General features: G+C 35.8%; 1 protein-coding gene across 1 annotated transcript in view; it reads left to right on the plus strand.

Annotated features, from left to right (window-relative positions):
* Nucleotides 1–21445, plus strand: part of POLA1 (DNA polymerase alpha 1, catalytic subunit) — a gene marked incomplete at both ends in the record, with an annotated part of 192185 nt that overhangs the window by 135977 nt on the left and 34763 nt on the right. The window contains one exon of the mRNA XM_079545479.1: nucleotides 15412–15508. Within this exon, the coding sequence (XP_079401605.1) occupies nucleotides 15412–15508 (97 nt within the window). The remainder of the gene's footprint in view (nucleotides 1–15411; nucleotides 15509–21445) is intronic.

Here is a 21445-nt window from a genome sequence, read left to right on the forward strand (position 1 = left end):
GTGCCGTTATTACTGTAAGTTGGTAACTCTAATTGGCTTTTGTCTTTTCTCATCTTTACTTAAAATTCAAAAGAAAGGGCGTTTTCTTCTTTCTGTAAGAAGGAATTTAAATTATTATTTCTCTTTGCTTCGTATAATATAACCCTTTGGAGGCTTGAAACAGCAACCTTTCCTGGAGTTCAAATTCACAGTGGTCCATTGTGGAATATCAAATGAATACTGAATAATAGTTATTGATTTTTATTATTATTTTTAGGAATGGGAACATTTAACTTCATGCTTTGAAAAGTGGAATAAAATTCTAAATAATTTGCATGCAGTTTTTTTTTTCAAACCGCTAAGTACAAAGTGATTGAGTCTAGATCCTGCCAGTTATGGCAGTCCCCCTTTTTAGAGTTTAAAAAGCTTAATATATGTGCATTCTTGTACATTCTAAATCTTGAAGTACTTTAGACATAACAAATGGATTTACAGACTATATATAGGTTCACTTACTTTGTCACTGAAGTGCAGCTACCTCAAGGATTGAGCACAGCAGCTGTTTAACAACCTAGAGAAACATTGCGTGGCAGCTAAGAGCAAAAGCTGAAGAATACTGTGTCAAAATGAAGCTGCAAATGGAGCTGGAGGCAGCTGAGCAGCGTGTAGTCAGTTGAGTATGTTTGGCCAGTAGGCTGAGAATTGACCAGCGGACCTTAATGAAAGATGTCACCCAGCTTTTAGGGGTCTTGCACCTCCTGCAGTTCTTTTGGAGGTCAGCTCTTGGCTCTCTTCTAGAGTCTGCCTCAGTGTTCTTCATTTAGAGAAAGGCTCACTGGCCTCTCTGTGCTTTAGGTAGATCTCTCGTTCAGAAGCCAGTACAGTAATGGTAAGATGGCTACACAGCAGTAGAAGGTTTTCTGCGTGCTGAGGATGTTGCCACTTTGTTAAGAGGGCTAGATTGGTATTAACCACTTCTGAAAGAAAATAAAGGCTCGTAGAGAAGAATTAATCTCTAATAGCAATTATAGATCCTATGGACTTGATTGTTACATTGGGGATTGTTTTGCAAAGACTGGGGGAATTAATTCACCACCATTTTGGATTTTTTGTTATTTTGATGGCACAGTTAATGGAATTCCATTTTTGAACATAGGGGCATGAGTAATAGCTTCTGTAAGCTATTGAAGTAGCATTTCTTAAAACTGCTTCTAGGAGTTCTAGGAGTAGGATAGTAGTGATAGCAGATATTATCATCAGGCTAGTGTTTTTCAGTTTGTTTTTTTTTTAATTTTATGAGCAGGTTATAAATAGCTTGTGCTAAGATAATTTGGGTGCTACATGAAACCTTCAGCATTATTTGACCTGTAGAACGTATTATATTTGATGTTGAACAAAACTGAAACATTCATGTTCTTTCTCATAAACCTTAAACTTCGAGTCTTTTTACAACCTGGCAACTACCACTTCAGTTTTCTTGGTAACCGATTGAGATACTTTGGTAAAAATGCTTTTCTGCACTGTATATTATTTCATGTAGAGCATCAAAGTCTGCTTCTGTTTTTCATGAGCTAGATGGATTGACATTTGTTAAACTTCTTGCTTAAAAAGGCATACATGCATTTGGTTACTCTGCCTTCATGATCTAGATGATTTTTGGAATGTCATGTTTCTGAATACCTACGTAGCAGAAGCAGTTAAGATGTACTTTTTTGTACTTCCGCATGGATGAGAAAATGCTGCCATTTTGTCAGATTTTTATTTTATTGTTCACTGATGCTCTAATACCTCTGGTTAGATTTTTACATGGGTGATTTTGTTAAGTCAACTGAGAAGTTTCAGCTAGTGCATAATATAGAGAAGTACTGCATGGTAAGGATGGGAAGCCTAGTGTGTTCTTGCTGAAGACCACTCAAAAATACTTGCATAACAAAATAGTCTGTTGGCATGGAAAATTAGTTGTATAGGGTTTGGCTGGGTTCCTGCTGTCACGGAAGGTTACCTAACCTAATTGCATCCAGCAAGCTTTTAGCATCATCTGTCTCTTCCCAATAGCAGAAAGAGTGATGCTCCAAATAATGAAATAGTTATGGTAAAAAAGAATTGTCTGCTCCTCTTGTTAGCTGTACTATGGGAACAAAATTACACATTATTGGCTGCACAAATCTTTAAAAAAAACCCAGCCCATCTCCCAGACTTTTTACAAAAAAAAAAAAAATTGTTTGTAGTGCTCTCTTGTAGTCATGTAAACCTTAAGAAGAGAATTGATAGTTCTTGACTGAATATATCCAGTGCATTACCTTACAATAAGTTATTGATGATCTAATGAAGACAGTGTAATCCTGAAGCCTTGCAAACAAATGATGTAGTAAAGATGACATGCTTTTCCACAAACAGTTTCCATTGCAGCCTTATACAGTGATATGAAGATAAAATGGAGTGGATATATAAATTTGAATAAATTATAAGGCTGTAAGGAAAAGGTAGTGAAAAAAAATGTGTCTTTTCAGCAATCTGTAAAAGTAAAGGAAATACTAAACTTTCACAGCTGGCTGCATTTGAGAGAATAACTCTTGGTGTTTATGCAACCTTATTACCAAGAGTCTTTATTTATTAGGAAGATGAAAAGTCATGATGAGCTTCCTTGTGGAAAACAGAAGGTGAGCTGTAGTATCTCTGAATTGTTCCTTTGGTTGTCTTTGATTCAGGCACACTCTTAACTACCTTGATGTGCACTGTGGACCTGCCCACTACATGAATACCTCTTGTTTGTGAGCAAAGGTTGCCATACCAGTATCTTGCTGTGCAGAACTGGATTGAGGTTTTTTATTATATAAGATTCAGGAAGGAGTCCTGAGAGTATGAAACAATAATGTTGATTCTTGAAATTGTATTTTGGAGTAAGTATATTGTATTAGGTGCTCTTTTGATCCTGTCTAGCTTATGAAGATAGCTAACTTATCAGTGCAACTTTTTTTGGACCAGAAACTTTTGTAAGCTACATTTTTCTTATTACTTTTTCCAAATATGTTTATGGAATCCTCTGAGATCAGCTGCTCTGGGCATCCATGTACTAAAATGGAATGTCCTTTTCCGTGATTGATTGTTCATTCCCTGTAATCTGGGGACTGGGATGCTGTATGATACTTTAAAGGTTAAAGTCATTTTTTATGCAGCCTTACTTAGTATAAGATTACATGATTGACATTTTTATAGTTTGCATGTATGAGCAGATTCCCTAGTATAAGGGAAGGGTCTAAGATCTAGGGCACTTTTTTTAAAAAAAAAAAAAGAAAGAAAAAAGAAAGAAAGAAAGAAAGACAGGGTTGACGTAAGGAATTAGTACCACTCTGTTAGTTTTGTTGTTGTTTTTAAATAAAAACTCTTTCCAGATGCCAGGGAAGCTGAAGTTAACAGAAGGTTAAACATCTTGTTGCTGAGATGGAGGTGGATCACAAGTCCTCTCTGGCCTTGTCAAGCACTGAGGAACAATTTATTTTCTATTAGGGAATAGTACTATGGAAAAATCTTTTTTTTCTGTCACTGCTGTGAGAGTATATTCAGAATTTTTAACTTGGGTTCAGTGTTGGTGGTGGTGCCTAGGGTTTCTGTTTTCTCCAGAAGAGACAGAACTCGCTGCAGAGTGTTCTTCACTATGAAAATGATGCCACCATTCTTCTTACTTACTTTGTAACTGCAGCACTTTCAGTCAAAACTAGACATTGCATAGGTTGTTACTGACGGTTGACACCTGATACCTTTCCTCAGCCAATAGGTGATTTTTATTTAAACCCGTGTCTCTTTCAGCTTCAAGTAAAAACAATCACTTTGAGAGGGTTACCCATTAGAGAAATCAGTTACTATCAGGTGCTGTGTGTTCCTTACACTGTGGAAACATTAATGTAAGCCCTTGAAGACAATTGTATCTGGGGTATCTGTATTCTTAAAAATACAATCAATATAAGCTTTTTTAAAGCCACTATTCAAACAAACAGTTTTCATTTAATGGGAATGCCTTTCATGGAAGTGTCCTTTCTTCGTTTGTTTTACGTAAAATTTATTTCTTGGGCTTCATCTAAGTGTCTGTAGTAGGTTAACTAACAATGGAAAGACCTGATAATAACCTGATAATTTCATCTGTGTGATGATAACTCTACTAGCTGTGGTCAACTTGGACTCCTTGCACTTGTGAGAAGCAAGGAGACGTCACGCAAATATTAAGTAAGGAAACTGGAAAAATGGCAGCTTACTGTTCTTCTCCAACCCCACCCCATGCCAAGTGGCCAGATGATGATTTCCAGGGGTGTGATTATTACATAAAGACACATTAACGTAAATGAACTACATATGGGAAGTTCTACTGATCATATTATGAGGGTCTAGTTATGGTAAAATGTAATTATATGCATTTATGTTTTTCTTTTCTTGGATTAGACTGTATTGCATGGGAAGCATCTATGGAAAATAATGTCCCTCATATCCTTAGTAGAAACAGTAAAATGTGACAATAAAGGGAGTGTGGGTTCTTCTTATTAATGAGCTACAGAGCCGCCTCTGTTGCAGCTATTAAATTAATTCCAGTTCAGTTGCCTGCTTAGGAGTGTCCCATGAAAATGGTTAGATTATTTATGTCATTCACATCATTATTGCTGGAATTCTTTAATTGGTTTGTTTACTTTTTCGTATGTTACCAAGTTTCTTCAGTAGCTCAGACAAACAATTTTGGAAACGTTTGAGGATCTGCAGAACAGCCTTTCCAGACTCTTATACTGTTATATACTTTTTTTTTTCTTGAATGAAAATTCATTATTTTGGGGTTGTGTGGGGATTTAACACTCTCTTTTACTCCTGGAATGTGCACATGCGCATTGAGTTGAGTTGACCTCACCAGTCAGACCTGTCAACAGAATCAAAGCCTGAAGGGTTGAATGTTTGTCCACTCTGAGATAAACTGATTTTTTAATTTTTATTATATTTTGTGTGAATAGTCTCATGGTTGGGATCTGTCTTCCTGCTTGGGTAAGTGAACTGAAGAATGCAGGACAGAATCTGTTTTTTCAAAGCAGTTTACAAAATAGACGTCAGCAGCAATCTGTTTTAGACGTGCATCTGGTTAAATATGGATAATTAAGAACACTATTAGATTGATAGGTGATACCAGAGATGTTTTTAAAAAAGATACCATTAAAAATAAATGCATCAAAACTAAAAGTATATATTGATGCCCATGGCACTTTTAGTGCTTACGGATCCTCTCTGAGTTGTGAAGAAGACTGAAGATAACCTATTTTGCCCAGACAGAGGTATAGGAAAGCATATGGGAATAAAGTCTGCATAATATTGAGTACTTGCAGAGGGAGCACATAGCAATATAACAAACTGCTGGTGTTATGCATGGTACCTAAATTGCTAGCTTTGATTTCAGTCCTTGGGCAACAGACGAAGTTGTCTTAAATCATTGAGATGTGCCTTTGTATGCAACTGTGCTACCCACGGAAAAAGATACTTTCTCCTTTCTCCATTTTCTTTATTTCTTTATTTTACATTTCTTTAGCATGAGAGAGCCATTCTACTATAGTATGTGAGAGCTGCTTCAGAGGTGTGAGATCAAGATATGTGTTCATAAAGGTGATGTACACTGAGACACATAAATCCTAGTATAACCTTTTGGGGCCTGATCTGGTCAAAACAGGGAGATAAAGATCTTATTTAACAGAGGAGTCACCTGTGCACATCTTGGCTTCAGAATAAGTTAAGCAAGTTAAATAAAGTGTATTGCAAGTCTGTTTACCATTCCATCTGAAACAGTAATTTTTTGCATTCTTTCAGAATCATCAGGATTTGCTCACTTAAGTTGTTGGCACCATGGAGATGGGGGCTTCAGTCAATTTCTGATAATTCTGATCTAATAGCAAAATATTTCGTGGTGCATAATGAATATTGATATTCATACAGGTATTCATACCAGTCTAGTTTTCTTATTTTTTTTTAACTTTTAAGAAAAATCAAGATCAGTGAGAAAGGACATTGTTCACAAGTCCTTTAGAATTTACTGGAATGCTAAATTTGCTTTGGACAAAGTAGTGTCTGCTGCAGCAGGCATGTTTCTTGCTTCAATTTATCACAGTAGATGAGCTCAAAAAGTAGTTTATTAAAAGCTGAAAACTTAGGAGTGTGGAGAGGAAAAGTAGTTTTTCAAACTTCTTAACTCCCTGACTAAAAGCTGGAATTGAGGGAAAGAGAGCTGAGGGGTTCATTGAGTTCTGAGAAACAGAAATATGGTAATACAAAGCAGTATTCTCAGTTCCCTCTCAGCAAATCATTTTTTTGTTTTTATTCTCACTTGCATGCTTTTACATCTAAAACATATTTAGATAAGCTTATTTGTTTGTGTATCTAGCCTATTTATAGTGTTGTTTATTTACTAATAAAATAGTTTCTAAATGCTGTACTTGTGTTTCTTGAATGATAATCAAGATTCGGCTAAAAAAAGAACATTTCACGAATATTAGTAAGTTATTTTAGAAGAAAGTAATGCAGCGTAACCCATTTCTTAACAAAATCACAATTCAAATAAATGAGTATAAGCCAATTTTCTCACAAGAATTATGTTTTCTTATCATTGTTATAGTCTTCACATAAAGTATATAAAATGTTTCATCTTAGAAGAAAAACAATCATTATTTTAGATTTTTGTATGGAAATACATGAAATTCCTTGATATGTCAAAGAATTCTATTCAGTGATGAGAGTTCCAATGTGTGTGGTTATTTCCTCTGTTTTGAATAAGTAATGTTAGTTAACTGCTGAGTGCTCCTCATTCAATGAGTAGATCAGTCAGTTCTCTAAAACAAGACACAGCTCTGAATCTGTATTAGGTTCTTCTGTAACAGTAGAGATAGACTGCGAATACTTTCCATGGTTCTTCTATTTCTGCAGCAGGGGAACAGCTTTACTTTGCAGAGGTGGTTTGCAATTTAATGTGGTTTCGCTGAGCCTTTTCTACAAACTGCTTCTTACTGTCAACTTCAGATTGTCAAGGATCATGTAATTCCAGAAATCCAGAAATTAATGAGTTTGAAAGTGATTGTTTTAGTCTTAAAAAACATCAGCATGGATTTTTTTTCCTGTACACCAAGGAGAGGATGTGTTTTAAGAGTGTATTTGCTTGCTTATTATTTTAAACAGCAAATTATTTTGAGTGGGCAAATACTTGATCAAAGGCTCTTTAAAAAAAAAAAAAAAAGATGATTTGGGGATCAGCTTCTCTGGAGCAGTGTTCAGTGCATCTGCATGGATGCAGTTGTGTGTTTTTGAACAGGAGAGTCCTGTTCCGGAGTAATATGTCTCTTTCATCAGCTGTTCAGAAAGGTCATATTTTTATTTGATGAGAAAAACTTCAAGTCTTAACCTTGTTGCCGTAGATGATAGCTTGAAGGATTTTTTGTGCAATCCCCATCTGAAAGTGTAGTGAATTTTCATGCTCCAGACTGGTTAATCTGCAAATCCCATGGTTATGCAATACTACTACTTCCAGAAGGCCAGAAGGAGAACACCAATACTCGGCAGCCTCTCCACATCTATGAGCTGTATTGCAGATTGCACTCTTAATTTTTTTATGGTTTCTTTCTTCTTATTTAGAATGCAGTTTTTATTCTAAATAAAAACCAAATCTTGTATTTCAAACTAGAAACATAAGATTACAGGTGTTTGTATGCATATGGCAGTGAATGTCCTCGGTTCTCTTCTGCATATATGAGCTACCCATAAACTCCCAAGATAAAATAATTATGGTGTATGTTGCATAGGTTCAACAGATGGGTTGCATCTTGAGGCTGATGGTATTCTGCAAGCCTGTTATGTAAGGATGCTTGTGTATTCAAAGTCTGTTGGGACAGAGCTTGCGACTTGGAAAGTTCAGTTGTAAAAATCATAGAATCATTTAGGTTGGAAAGGACCCTTAGGATCAACCATCTACCTGGCCTACCAATCACCAAGCCATACTTTAAATACCTCTGGTTGGAGCCGTGTTGCCAGCATGAATGGTCTTGGCACATCAGGCATCTTTAGTATTGTAGGTAGTGAGTTGTCCCAGCTCAAAACTGACTCAGCGAATGTTAAAAACCAAGTGGTATAGAAAGTGATAGTTAAATACTTGAGCTTACTGGTCAGATCTGTTTCGTTTAGAATGGAAGAATTGACCAAAGATGCCACCTTGATTACTTTGGAAGATCATCACCTCATGTGATCTTATTTATCAATCCATTAAACATTCTGTATGAAAACCAGCTATTATTAAAAATTTCATTATCCACTAAGGGCTGTTTCTGGACTTCTCAGAAGTTGTAAAAATACGTACATATAAATGCAATTTTTAAAAGCTTATGTTTATTGTTTGCTATTTCATTTTTATAAATGTATGATCTGTGTTCAGATACATGTGTAGGCATACGTATGTAGTGCATAGACCTGTATGCATATACACATGGACCTACATGTGTGCAAAGTCTTTTTAGCTTGAGTCTGTGTAGTCTGATTGGTTACTGTTACAGTGTTCTTAAAAAAAAAAACATTATCAAAGCAGATAATGTAGACTGCCTTTAAGTTTCACGTGTTTGATTCTTTTGTGTAATTGTATGAAGTTTTATTAACAAAAAATTAGCATCTTGATGCTGAAAATTTCAGACTATAGAACACATCAGAATGAAATTTGTATATGGTGTGTGCAAGTCATTTCCAATTATTCAAGACTTCTGTTCTCACATCCAGGACTCATTGGGCTGCTCAGATGAGCTTGAGTAAGGGAAGAAAGGCAAAGCCCAAGACCCTCAAGCAGGAGGACATATTGTTTTCTTTTGTCAACAGCAGCTTATTTGGCTTGTTCACATCAACTGCAGCATGGTTTGCTATTTTGCCTTGTGCCAGCTGTTGACCACACAGGAAGGCCATTTAATTTGGTGGGTTGGTTTTCTCCAGATTAGGTAAGAAGTAATTTTTTGCTAGATTCGTGAATTGAATTTGATTTGCCACATACTCAGCTGAGATCAGGAATAGAGGATAGGGTTAGTTACCTATCAAGATGAGAATTTTTTAGTTGAGTACAGGTGACGCTCAGTGCTTTTGTTCAAAAAGCATCCTATCTCTGGAAAAGGATCAACGCTTATTTTGTGTCCTTGCTTACACTGTCAGCTTTAAGAAGAGGTAATCAACCACCACTAGTTTTCCAGCAGATTCATTTTTGCATTCCTCCAGAACTCTGCAGAGCTCTGTATTATCTAGCCTGCTGTCACTTGTTCTGCATTTTGTGTATCTGTTCCATGGGCCTTCCTATCTGAGTCTGAAATATCATCTTACGAATCCTCAGCAGAGCAGTTCTGGCTTAGGACTCTCTCGAGTTTCAGATAACTCATTCAGCTTTCCTTATGGCCAAAAAAAAAAAAAAAATTGCTGTCACATTTATTTCCTTTTCTATTTTAGTGACTTGTAAATCTCATTAACAGGCAGCTATGTTATATCCAGATTTTGTGAATGAAGCATAGAATCACAGAATGGCTTGTGTTAGAAGGGACCTCAAGGATCATGAAGCTCCAGCCCCACTGCCTCAGGCAGGGCTATCAACTTAAGCAGTTTAATACTAGACCAGGCTGCCCAGAGCCCCATCCAATCTGGCCTTGAACACCTCTAGGGATGGGGCATCCACAACCTCTCTGGGCAGCCTGTTCCAGCACCTCACCACTCTCATAGTAAAGAACTTCTCCCTGACATCCAACCTAAATCTTCCCTCTTTCAACTTAAACCCATTTCTCCTTGTCCTGCCATTATCTGCCCTATCTATTAAATAAAAACATTTAGAAATAATAATCTTAAGAATCATGCTTGCGGGTATTCTGTTAACCCCATTATTCAGTCTGGTGTCCTTTGTCAGCAGGAATTCTCATCTTTGTTCACCCAGCTCCTTACCCGTTTTATTCTTACGCTGGAATTTCAATCTAGAGTTTTTGTGATGCTGATTTTGTAATCTTTAACATTCTAATTACTAAACAGTACTTAAACCAGCACAAGTTCTTGTCATTTCAGTTACTTTATGGGGAAAAAATAAATCTGGAAATATCCAAGAATATTCAGTCTTTTTTCATGCTTTTTTTTCTATTGACCTCCATACTTCATGGGCTGTTTTCTAAGGGAACATTTACCTTCACAGGTTGGTAGTACCTAAAGGCTGTGTCAGCTTGGTGTGTTGCAGCTGGGCTCTTTCTACAAGAGAATACACTGGGTGTGTAAAACATAGTCTTATGCTTCAGTTTATTGCTGTGAAATCACCGTGGCATGGATAGCATTTGGATACATAAACATCCACAGTGCTGAGCTGTGCCCTCTTTTTGAAAATAGAAATTGCTGCACATAAGAGAGATGATGGAAAATGTGTACAGTCTATACAATCTTCCAGAAGTAGATTGAGACCAGTGGCACTTCCCCGAAAAAATAAATTACCCAAAATTTGCAGCACATTCATATTCAATTTCATCACAGCAGATGCTCATTAGTATGTTGTTATTAATTGGTATTCACTTTAGGTTTTGTTTAAAATGAAGATAATAATTAGGTTTTAATTACTGCATCTTTCTAAGGGGGAGGGGAGGAAATGCCTCTCAAGGCACTGAAGTATTTCCTGTATGCTTCTCTCCACTACATGCAAGCCTCGAAAGTCTTTGAAACACATTTTTCTACCAAGAGACTTCGTTTCCATTTCTTTTTCATTCTTTCCTATTTTTTAAGTATTAAGAACTAGCCCTAAGTGGTTTGTTTGGACACGGTGAATCGTATCATAATAGCAAGAGCCACAGTTCTTTCTAATCAAATTACCAAAAAGACTTTGCAAAAGTAACTCTCTCAAGCAGCTGATTAATGAAGTGTTGCCACTGTTTTGTATTATAATTAATTGAAGTAATACAAATAAATTCTGTAGCCTGTGGAAATTATCTCCCATGCAAAGCAATCTGATAGTTAGCAAACTGCAATGAGAGATTTTTTTTTATTTCTTGTTGCTTTCATCATCCTTAAAAGCCATTGGTGGCACAACTGAAAACAGTGGTTGATGGAGTACAAAGTCACAACAGCTCAGAGAGGGCCTGCAGAAATTAGAGTGAATCCATTACAGAGGACAGCAAAAGTGCAAAAAACAAATCAGAAAATAATGTAAAGGTCATGAGTGTGAGGGGACCATGGAGAACTATATGTTGTTGAATGTGAGAGATACCAAAGCACGACTAGAAGACTTAACCTGAGTTTAAAGGAATATGGGTCATCTAAAAGGCATTGACTATCACATCTTTCTTTGGTAAATATAGGAACTGACAGCAGTTCAAAGAAAATTGTTCTAAGTAGTAGTATTTAGCTTTCTAGCCTGTTCAAAAGTATGTCTTAAGACATGGAACATTTACGCTCCATTTAAAGTGTGTTTGCTAGAATAACACTGTGTTTGGGTAAGCAAAACATCAGAACTAGAATTGTTAGTTCAGTCTTCTGCATTTTAGCTGTTGTGAATTTTCATCAACTTCTTTTTGGGGTTGCTTTTCTCTTTTTTATTTCCTTGGACCTTTCTTAACTGGATTTTCTAGGTCACTGCCTTTAGTTATTGAAAAGACTTTGAAAGATGGTGTGTTAGCTGCTCAGGCTCCTGTGTTACTAAAATGAAGGAGAATTAGGCACCTCACTTTTGAAGTTCTTTGGGATGGAATCTTAATCAGCCAGCACTGAGGGAGAAGCCTTCTAAGTTCGTCGCCTGTATACAGCTGCCAGCAATGTTCCTTCCACAAGAGAAGTGCTAATAAGAGACAGAGCATGTTAACTTCTCCCTTTAAGCCAGTGCATGAGGAAGGATGCTCGGCAGTGATGAAATCCATCTTGTTCCCTTGCTTTCAGAAAGTCAAATAAGCTTTGGTATTCAGAAGTTGGAGTAAGGGTGGCCAATGGAAATTTTCCCACACTGTGCAAAATTAGGCAAACCAAGCTTGATCCTCTGTTCTTGCCAGAAGGGCTGTGAATGCCCTGTTCTCTGATTACATTTATGAAATTAGGGAGTTTAGGCCATTCACTGCTTGAATTTTGGCCTTCAGAGAGAAGTGGAGCAAGTATACAGCGCAGCCTTGCTCTGGAGCTGAATTCTTAGGAGCTTGTGGGATAGAGGATGAGACAGACCTACCTTTCAGTGTTTTGTTCAAACATCACCAGTTACAGGATAAATGCTAAGCTATTCATTGCTATCAAGACTGAGTGGATTCAGATGTATAGAGGCACAGCTGACCAGCAATACAAATATGTTACGGCCTTCGTTCCTGATGCGTGCTGTAGTGAACATTTGCTGGTTTATATGTCAGCTGAGCAAGATTTTTCTTTCTTTAGGACTAAGCATTTGGGGTCCTATTATTGTCTTTATTCGGGAAAATTTGTTTTGCTGATGTTTCTAATGTATTGATTCTATTAAGACACCATTATTTTCTTACTAGATAATCTCAGATTCTTCCTGGGAGGGCAGGTTAGGGTTTTGCAATTGTCATTTCAAACCCAGATTTCTTCAGATGATTACCTGTTGGCCAAACACAATGATTTTTCATTTTTTTTCTCATCTGTTACTTTTCTAATACAAATGTAATTTTTCTGTCATGGGAATGAGTAACGGTGATTGCAAACTATGTGACTTTGGTTCCTGTATCTGCTTATTGCTATTTTAAATACAAGAAAAAAAAAAAGGTTGTTTGGTTGCTTTGGTACAGAGTGTTCTTTCCATGAATGGAAGCTGTCAAAGAGGCAGACCCTCCTGAATTCAGTTCTTAATGAAATCAAGAAATCAAACATCACGGAACAATAAGAACTTCAAAATAAGGTTTTATTTTCTTGTACTCACCATTCAGTCTTTTATGGTAAAAGAGAATACATAAATAATACAAAATTTGAGAAGATCATATGCTAACTTAAGGGCTGTCAAGTTTTCTTTGCACAGAAATTTACTGTTAAGTGTAAAGTTGGGTTTGAAGTTTTAGGATTAGAGTTTTTTCTTTACTTTAAGCTTACAGGTCATCAGAAATTAAAGAAATACACGAAGTGACGATAGAAGTAATTTCTAATGCTCTTTTAAATTTAAGTCACCTGTTCTTTAGCTTCATAAATATACGATAATACTCACTGTTGCATGAAAAAAAACCTTTTCTTTTCCACTAGATAACTGATTTTAAAATGTGTCAGGAAACTAAAGGCAAGGGAGTATTAGCACGTTCTCAATTTAAAAAATTAAAAAAAACAGTCAAGTTAAAATAATAAGTTGTTTATATATGTGTGTATGTCTGCGTGTATAAATTATTGCATACCGATTTTTGTATTTTCTTTATCCATTTAAGCAGTGACTTTCAATTAGCCTGCCTACTAATATCAGGTCACTAAACTCTATAGCTGATGCTTTATTCTTTCGTGTGGGTTGTCATTCGTTTGCTTCAGTTGGCTGGCAAAGGTTGTTGTATATCCATTACCAGCAACACAGCACTTTGCATTTCTGAATTGACAAGCAGCTATATTGACCTAGCGCTTATTATGGGTCAACAGCTGCGTTAACCGACGGAAGGACTGAGGGGCAATTAAAATGAATTGGCAAAAATATATCTTCCTAATTTACTCCAATTTGTTATTTATGCTAACATTGTATGGCTTCTATGGTGACACTAAACAGAATGGACCCAATAATGGCAATTAACATAAAAATATAATGGCTAATCAAATTGACAGCAACTGTTTCTCATCATCTCGACACACAATACATTATCAAAACAAACTATTATGAAGGAGGTAATTTCAGTGTTCTATTCAACCTGCTTCATGTGTGCAGTCAGGGAGATGTGTACCAGCAATTACAGCTGAATCTAAAAAACTAAACAAATAACTTAATCGCTGTCGTCCTCCTTTTTTCTTCTTCAGGAAGCAGTAATCAGGATTTACTAAAAATAACTGGTGTATAATAGTATAATGATGATGCATATCGTAGAATAGCTAATAAGGAATAAAATAAGCTTCTGTGTGTCTTTTTTTAAAATAGGTTTACATGAATTGGAAAAAAAAAGTGTAATGTTAAAATATATAAAGAAATAACAAAGCAGTAGTAATGGTTGTCAAATGTCTCAACATGAGTTGCTTTGTAGTTATAGATACTTTATAACCTGTCAGTAGAAGTGCAAAATTAGCTGAATTTAGTAACTAAAATTGGCATGATTGGGCAGAAAATTAAAAAGCTAAGTGAAAGCAGAATTCCAATAAACAGAAATAGTTTGCCAGTTGCTGTTCCTCTCTGTTTTCAGTCTCATATTCCATGTGGTATACTGAGTGTCAACATCAGTTTAACCTGTGGTGGCTAGGTGTTTGTTGATTTTGTAGATCATCAAGAAAGTCTTCAAGAATTCATATCTATATAAATACTGAATGGTACTTCCGCATTTGATGCAGCTATAGTTATTTCATTCTTAAAGACTTTTGTGATGCACAAGTCTTCAAACCATTGTTGGTCAATATTTCAACACCAGTATCTTAAATAGCAGGGACTGGAATGTGGTTTTGTTAAACGAGAGTTCAAGAAAAATATATTTAAAGGGCCTGTTTGTGGGCAAGGTAGATCTCATGTCTGTTTGAGCAACCTCCTAATGCACAGCAGCAGAGACATGAATGCATACAGATGTACGTTCGAAGTAGAGAAATAGTACAGAGGCTTGACATCACTGACGTTCAGAGCGTTTAATTGAATATGATATTCCACATGTACACACTTGCAGATTTTTGAACTGAAGGTGTGATTATTAACATGCAGTAGCCCTCCACAGATGTGTAGAACAAGGTTATGACATAGCTGCAAAGGTGTATATGCACCTGTTCTTATTTGAATTTTTCATTATTTATGTAACTACAGCTGTGTGTGTGAATGGAGAGGGAGGGAACACAGCCAAACACCTGTATTCATCAAAAATATACATTAAAGCTTTTCCTTTTTCGGGATTATTGCATTATACAATGTACTAAAGCAATAACGTCATTATATTGTGCCATCTTCCTTATAACTTTTATTTTGTTCCCAAAGCGTGATACTGGTATTTGTGTCTGTAAGAATAGGTAATTGTGATTTTTGTGTTTATAAGAATTGATAAGTTTAGTATGATTTATATAAATGATTTCAATTGTGAGGAAAAAGGGTACAGAGTCGTAGTAAAAATATTTTTTTGGTAATAGTAATAATAGTGTTATAGCAGTACAGTATTAGAGCATTAATAGTACTACATGAGCAGAATATATCTTTTAGAAAAGTGCAGAAAGAATCACCTCTTGATAACAGAGAGAAATAGATACAGGAGACACACTTATCACTGGGGTTTGTAATTTGTACCTTTTTTTTTTTTGCAGTATTCTGATAAGGCCCTGTACACTCAGCTGTGCTTTTACCGGTACATTTTTGATGTGGAATATGCAGTGGATAAAGTGATTACTGAAGAGGATAAAGGTAAGTTTAAATTATTAATTAATTAAATGTAGCTCAAAAGCAGCTAACATCCTAGAAACTACAGCTATACATTCTAGAAATTATAGCTATCCATTTGTACTGTCCAAATCCGAGCTACTAGACTGTAATGTAGAAAAGAAAGTAGGATTGTGGGAATCATTTGTAAGAGAAGCGTGGTGTGTTGGAATAACAGATTCAAGATTATATGTCTCTGTTCTTTTGGAGCAATTGCACTTTCAAAAGGGTTCTTTGCCTGAAAGTTATGCCATTGGAGAAATCTCTGTGCATGTAGTTTGAAGGATATATCAACTTCAGTAAATAGATTAATTAAAACTATACAGTTTCTAAAAGAAGCCAATTAAAACATGCTCAGGTATAATATAAGACCATTTTTAACAGGGTTGAAAATGATGACTCAAGAAAGCAGCCTACAAGGCTCTGTTAAGTACAAAATTTATGCTGATGTTAGGAAAACTTTTTCCTCTTGTCATCTTCCAGTAACCATAATATTTGTGAGGTAAAACATCTCTAAGCTATAATGGAGCTATGCATTTTGTGTGGCTAAGTGATTCTCAAACTGACAGAAGTGCTAATTTCTGGTGCTAATATGTGGCTGATGTAGAATTCTGAACAAAGCTGAGCTATGAGCCCACCTATAAGGTGTACTGTTAATAGAGAGCCTTCCACTGTGCTTTTGGTGGTGCCGATTAAGAGAAAGTACTTCCTCTGTAGTCACCTTTTCTGATTGCTGTTCTATTGTAGAAATCTTTCCCCTTCCCTTAGTCACCAGCTAAGTTTCTGGGTGATAGAAGTAGACTAAATATAGTCATTCTTTCTAAATGTAATTTTGATGATCTTTACATGAAAAGCAGAACAGCTTTAATGTCTTAGCTTAAAAAATGCTCATTAAGCAAATTATCTGATTCTGGTCTGTTTCTTTTAGAGATTCCTATTTTCTTTCTTAATCCCACTTAAGACAAGAAGGCCACTCTGTGGGATCATCTCAGTCTAATACAACTTTGTAGATGTACTTTGTAGATGAAGGAATGTTATGTAGTGGTAGCTAATACTAGCTGAAACTCAGTAACTTGGCGTGTATCTGCCTAATATCAGGATATAAGAGTAGATGCATCTTCAGGGGTGATCTTGTCCATCCCCTGCTAGAGCAGACCATTGCATCTTATGGAGGTTTCATTTTGAAACCTGTAGATGGTTCTACACCTTTCACTGTTGTTCAGAATGTGTTTCAGACACTCATCCTGTGGTTCCTGAAAATTCGCTATCATTTTCCCATTCTGATTTGTTCAACTTGTGTTTGTCCATTTACTGAATATTTCCCCTCCCTGATGTTCTCTGCTATGCTTCTAGACACTGTGGTAGCATCTCTGTTTTGTTTTAAATTAATAAACTTCTAGATTCCACTAGTAAGAACAGCCCTGTACTGCATAATTTTTCTTCCTAGTCTTTTAATCTTTTCTAGGTTGGATTCATCTTTCAGTGTGAGGAACTAGAATTTACCTGGTGTTCTGGATGGTTTCTGTCCAGTGTCTTGTATACTGCTACGTTTGACAGAAGTACATCTACTGATGCTTTCCAGTGTAGCTCATAGTTCATAGCTGCATTGTATCATTAACTTGTGGTTACCTGATGAAAGAAATCTTCTGTCTCTTCTGAATCAGATGTTCATGTCTAATGTTTATGGCTTTTTTGCTTCTTTGTTTTCTCATACTTTAATTTTCTTGGTTTTCTTCATATTGGACTGCTTAATCTCATTTATAAATTTAAACTTCACATTTATTGAAACATAATATGATGTCTTCTGCAGTCGCATAGTTTCTCACTGACTGCCTTAATCAGAAAATGTTCCCCAGACCCTCATCACTAATTGGAGAAAGTTAAATAGAAGTAGTATCTAGAGAAGTTCTTGAGGAAAATTTTAGAACTCTGCTATGACTTCCTATTTTCTTGGATGGTTCACTTTTTCAGCACTGCGTATTTTTGCATTTTTCTTACCTAGATTAATTTTTTTTGTATAATCTTATTCAGTCATCCAATGGTTTCAGGCGTGGTACTGCAGCAAGCATTAAGGCCAAATTAATTAAATCTACTATGTCCGCCTTTGAAAATTGATTCTCTTCAAACAGACAAACTAAACAAACAAACACAGTATGCAATTACATCCTATTTTTCAGATATCTTTTGGGGGGGAAAACATCTTTCTGTTAGTCTAAAAATACATGCAGAATTTGAGAATAATTACCTGCAGCTTTTTGGGTCACCTTATTTTATAGGTACCACTGTTCTATTTTCGCGCAACAGATGTAGCTGATTTACTTTGTGTTATTGAAATGAGTTTATTTAGTGAACTCCCTTAATGGACACAAAGCTCATATTTATTTCCCCTTGAAAGAAAAAAAAAAAAAGAAATTCCATGCCATATTTCACAAGCCAGCATGCAAGTGTTCAGCATCACTTATCAAAGATGGTGGATTCTATGAGCTTTATTTTTCCTCTTTACTATGTATGTAACTAAATCACTTATTTTCTCTTGTTCTGATTTTGGTTTGGGGTTGTTTGTTTTTTTTTTTTTACTTTCTAAAAATTATTTTTAGGGAGGTGATTTTTAAAACTAAATCACATGGACTTGTGAGTTTACAGACTAGTTCTTTGTTCTTGTAGCTTTTGCTTATTCTTGCTAGCAGTTCAAGGTTGTTATTCATCTTGGAGTGTTCTTCTATAAAGTTTTCAGTTGCTGGAGACTCAGGATATAGATGTTGAAAGGAAATTTGAGGGAATTCATGCTTTCTGTCCATTCAGAACCTTGAGATTTCACTGCTGTTTCACCCACATTTTCTGTATTTGCTTCTTCAAAATAGAAAACTGTAATTACAGAACAGGTTTCTGTTTATTCTGCTATTTATATTGAAGGTCTGTGTTATTTATTGAAATGGAATCTAAAAGAATAATTGTGAAGTCAGTGGGAGTTCAAAAGTCATCCAGCCTGCTCCCTTTCCCTGCAAGAGGATCAATACTATTGTCTGTCTAGCCTGCATTGCGAAGATAGGATAAATTTTAAAAAGAAAAAAAAAAAAAAAAAACCAAACCCAAAAAAACACAGACAAATTCAAACCAACACTTCGGTACTGCAGATGCTACAACTTAATAGATTTTTCAACCAGTTTCTTCTTCTCTAATGTAGAGACCTTTTCTGTATATTTAAGGTGAATGTTTCCCTAAGCTTATCCTGTGCGTGATGGATAATTGATGTTTTTTTTCTTTGAGTTTTGTGCATTTAAAACCTTTATGCTATCTTCTGTATCACTTTCAACAACAATCCTGAATTTATTCACATAATCACGGGATCCTAGGTCGGAAGGGACCTATGGAAATCATGTAGTTTTTGTACACTTGAACATTTACATGCTGATTTTCATGGAACTAGCTATTGGAATCTGCTTGTAATGTTAGAGCTCATTTCTGAGTAACTGAGGTTTAGAAAAAAATGATGTTAGATGTCTTGCTTCATGTTTATCTAAGTGAAATTAATTTCCCATTTGATTGTCTGAGTGTTGAGTCTCATAAGATCTGTTGAGTCTTCATTGCCATGGACTCTAGCATAGCGTAGTGTTACAAGCAAATTCATATGAGGACTACCAGCATCGCTTTCCCAGGTCACTTCTGCATATAATCTGTGGCTGTGGAACTCCAGCGGTAACCATTTTCCATCATGACTATTAACCACATAGACTCAAGCTCTATTTCCTATCTCTGGCTGGTCATTTATCTATTCGCTCTTAAGCCATACCTGTTTTTTCTTTTTAAAAGGTTTAGGTAATGAGATAGTATCAATCAATGAACAATATTAGTAGCATCATCTTGACCCCATGCTTGTTCAAAGCTTTATGATATTCTTAATAGGTTTGTGTGATGGGCCTATCAACCTGTGTTGATTCTTCCCCAGTATATTGTATTTATTCAGGTGCCTACTAATGCTCTTTTTATCATTTCTGCTCATTTGCACAGTACAGATTGTCCCTCGTGTCATTCACATTTCCTGGGTTTGCCTTTAATATCATGGAAGATAAGTTCAAAAGCCAAACTGAAGTTAGTATATAACCTCCACTAGATATCTGTTCTGGGTCCTGTTACCTAAGGAAACTACAGTGGCTGACATGATTAAATTCTTTCCGGCCATTCTTGTCTATTAGTCTACTTCTTGTCATCTTCATGTTTACATCTAGGTTTTGGTCCATCTTTTCCCTGTAAGAATTAAAAATAAGCTGTTTGGTTTACATAACATTTTATTATTACAGAGACTGGTGAAGTTAGCTGTCAGTTAGAACATCCAGGAATTGTATTATACAATTATTAGTTACTAGTACCATTATTAATTGTTGCATTTGTTCTCCAAGCAATTGTTTCCATTCAACTGAAAGTTTAGGGTCTTTCATGATAATGATACAGTTTAATGTGTTAACATTGTGAAAGGTGGATGAGGTTCTAAGCTTTCAGACGACACAAGTTGCGAAGAAATTCCTTCGCAGTCTTTTTAAATTAGAGATTGTTGCACAGTCAATGTCAGGTCAAACCCAATTTAATTTTCAATATCAGTGTGCCAAAACCACTAATTTACAGCTGCCAGTAATAGTGTCAGGTCTGTTTGCTCTGATTTAATTTTTTAATCAGGAAAGGAAAAATTGCTCCATTGTGACTAGTAAAGTACTCAAAATGTTTTCAGCTCTTCCTTACAGTAGAGGTTTTCAAAGCTGGGTTGTGGCTTTAACAGATGTTGGTGCTTAGGCAAACAGTCAGAACAGCAAGAAGCAGTAGGAGTAGCAGAGTTGTAACATCCTCCATTCGTTTGGATGGAAAAAGGATAGGTAAACCAGCAGTGATTTAAGCACATGATGTTTAAATCCAGGAGTATGCTCTTTTTGTACGCTTTAAAATTCAGAAATGGAAACCAGTGTATTTTAATGGCTGTGTCATCAGAAAATCAAAATAAAGTGTAGTAAGCTTTATATCGTTATCCCATTCAAATATTGGCATTGTTAAATATTCAAAGATATTACTGTTTTCATTTTGTTTTTACAGTAAAATGAAAACCTTTAAAAATGAAGAGAAATGGAGCCCACATAAAGTCAGTGAAACTACTGTGCTTCACACAGATGTTTCTAGTTAGCTCCCTCTCCTAGCATAAATTAAATCTTCCTGGAAGACTTTGGATAGGGATGCTGCAGTTTCTTTATTCACTGCAAAATCATTCAGAAATTGTGTATTAATATAACTGAGATTGTTCATGGTGCTTTTGTTGTTGGTTTTTGTTTTTTTTTTTGAAGAGAAACAGGATCCCGATCATAGGATTTTTCTGTTCCACGCTAGAAAGTGGAACTGAAAGCCACCGCTTCTCCACCGTCCCAGTTCTCAGAGACATAAGGTCACACTACACAATGTTTGTAGTGCATTTAGGTGTTTCAGGGACAGAAATTGCAGAGATGCTGCAGTATATTCTTTCACGGAATATTTTCAACTACTGAGCCTCTGATTATTGGATTCCAAAAAGTTTGGACATATCGGGTTATTAGATAGGTAGAAGAAAGTGATGATGGGAAATAGCCTTGGAAAGAGTGATTAAGTGTTCCTGTTTGTTGGGAAGACCTGCATCTTCAAAGTACATGTCAGTTTGTGAAAGTGGAATGTAATTGTTGTGATCGTATTCTTATGGACTATGATTTTGTAAATCCAAAGGCACATTTGGAGGATGTTTTTGCACTTCTATCACAGCTATATATCTGCATGTTCCTTGTTTCATCCTTACATACAAACACCACAAGCATCTAATTTACTTTATGGAGGAATAAGCTACAAAATTCTGCTGGGAAAAAAAATGTCTCTCTTTTATGCTGTATGTCCTAGACACTAAATAAATAAATAAAT

Source organism: Tetrao urogallus (genome assembly GCF_951394365.1).
Source record: "Tetrao urogallus genome assembly, chromosome: 1".
Lineage (NCBI taxonomy): Eukaryota > Metazoa > Chordata > Aves > Galliformes > Phasianidae > Tetrao > Tetrao urogallus.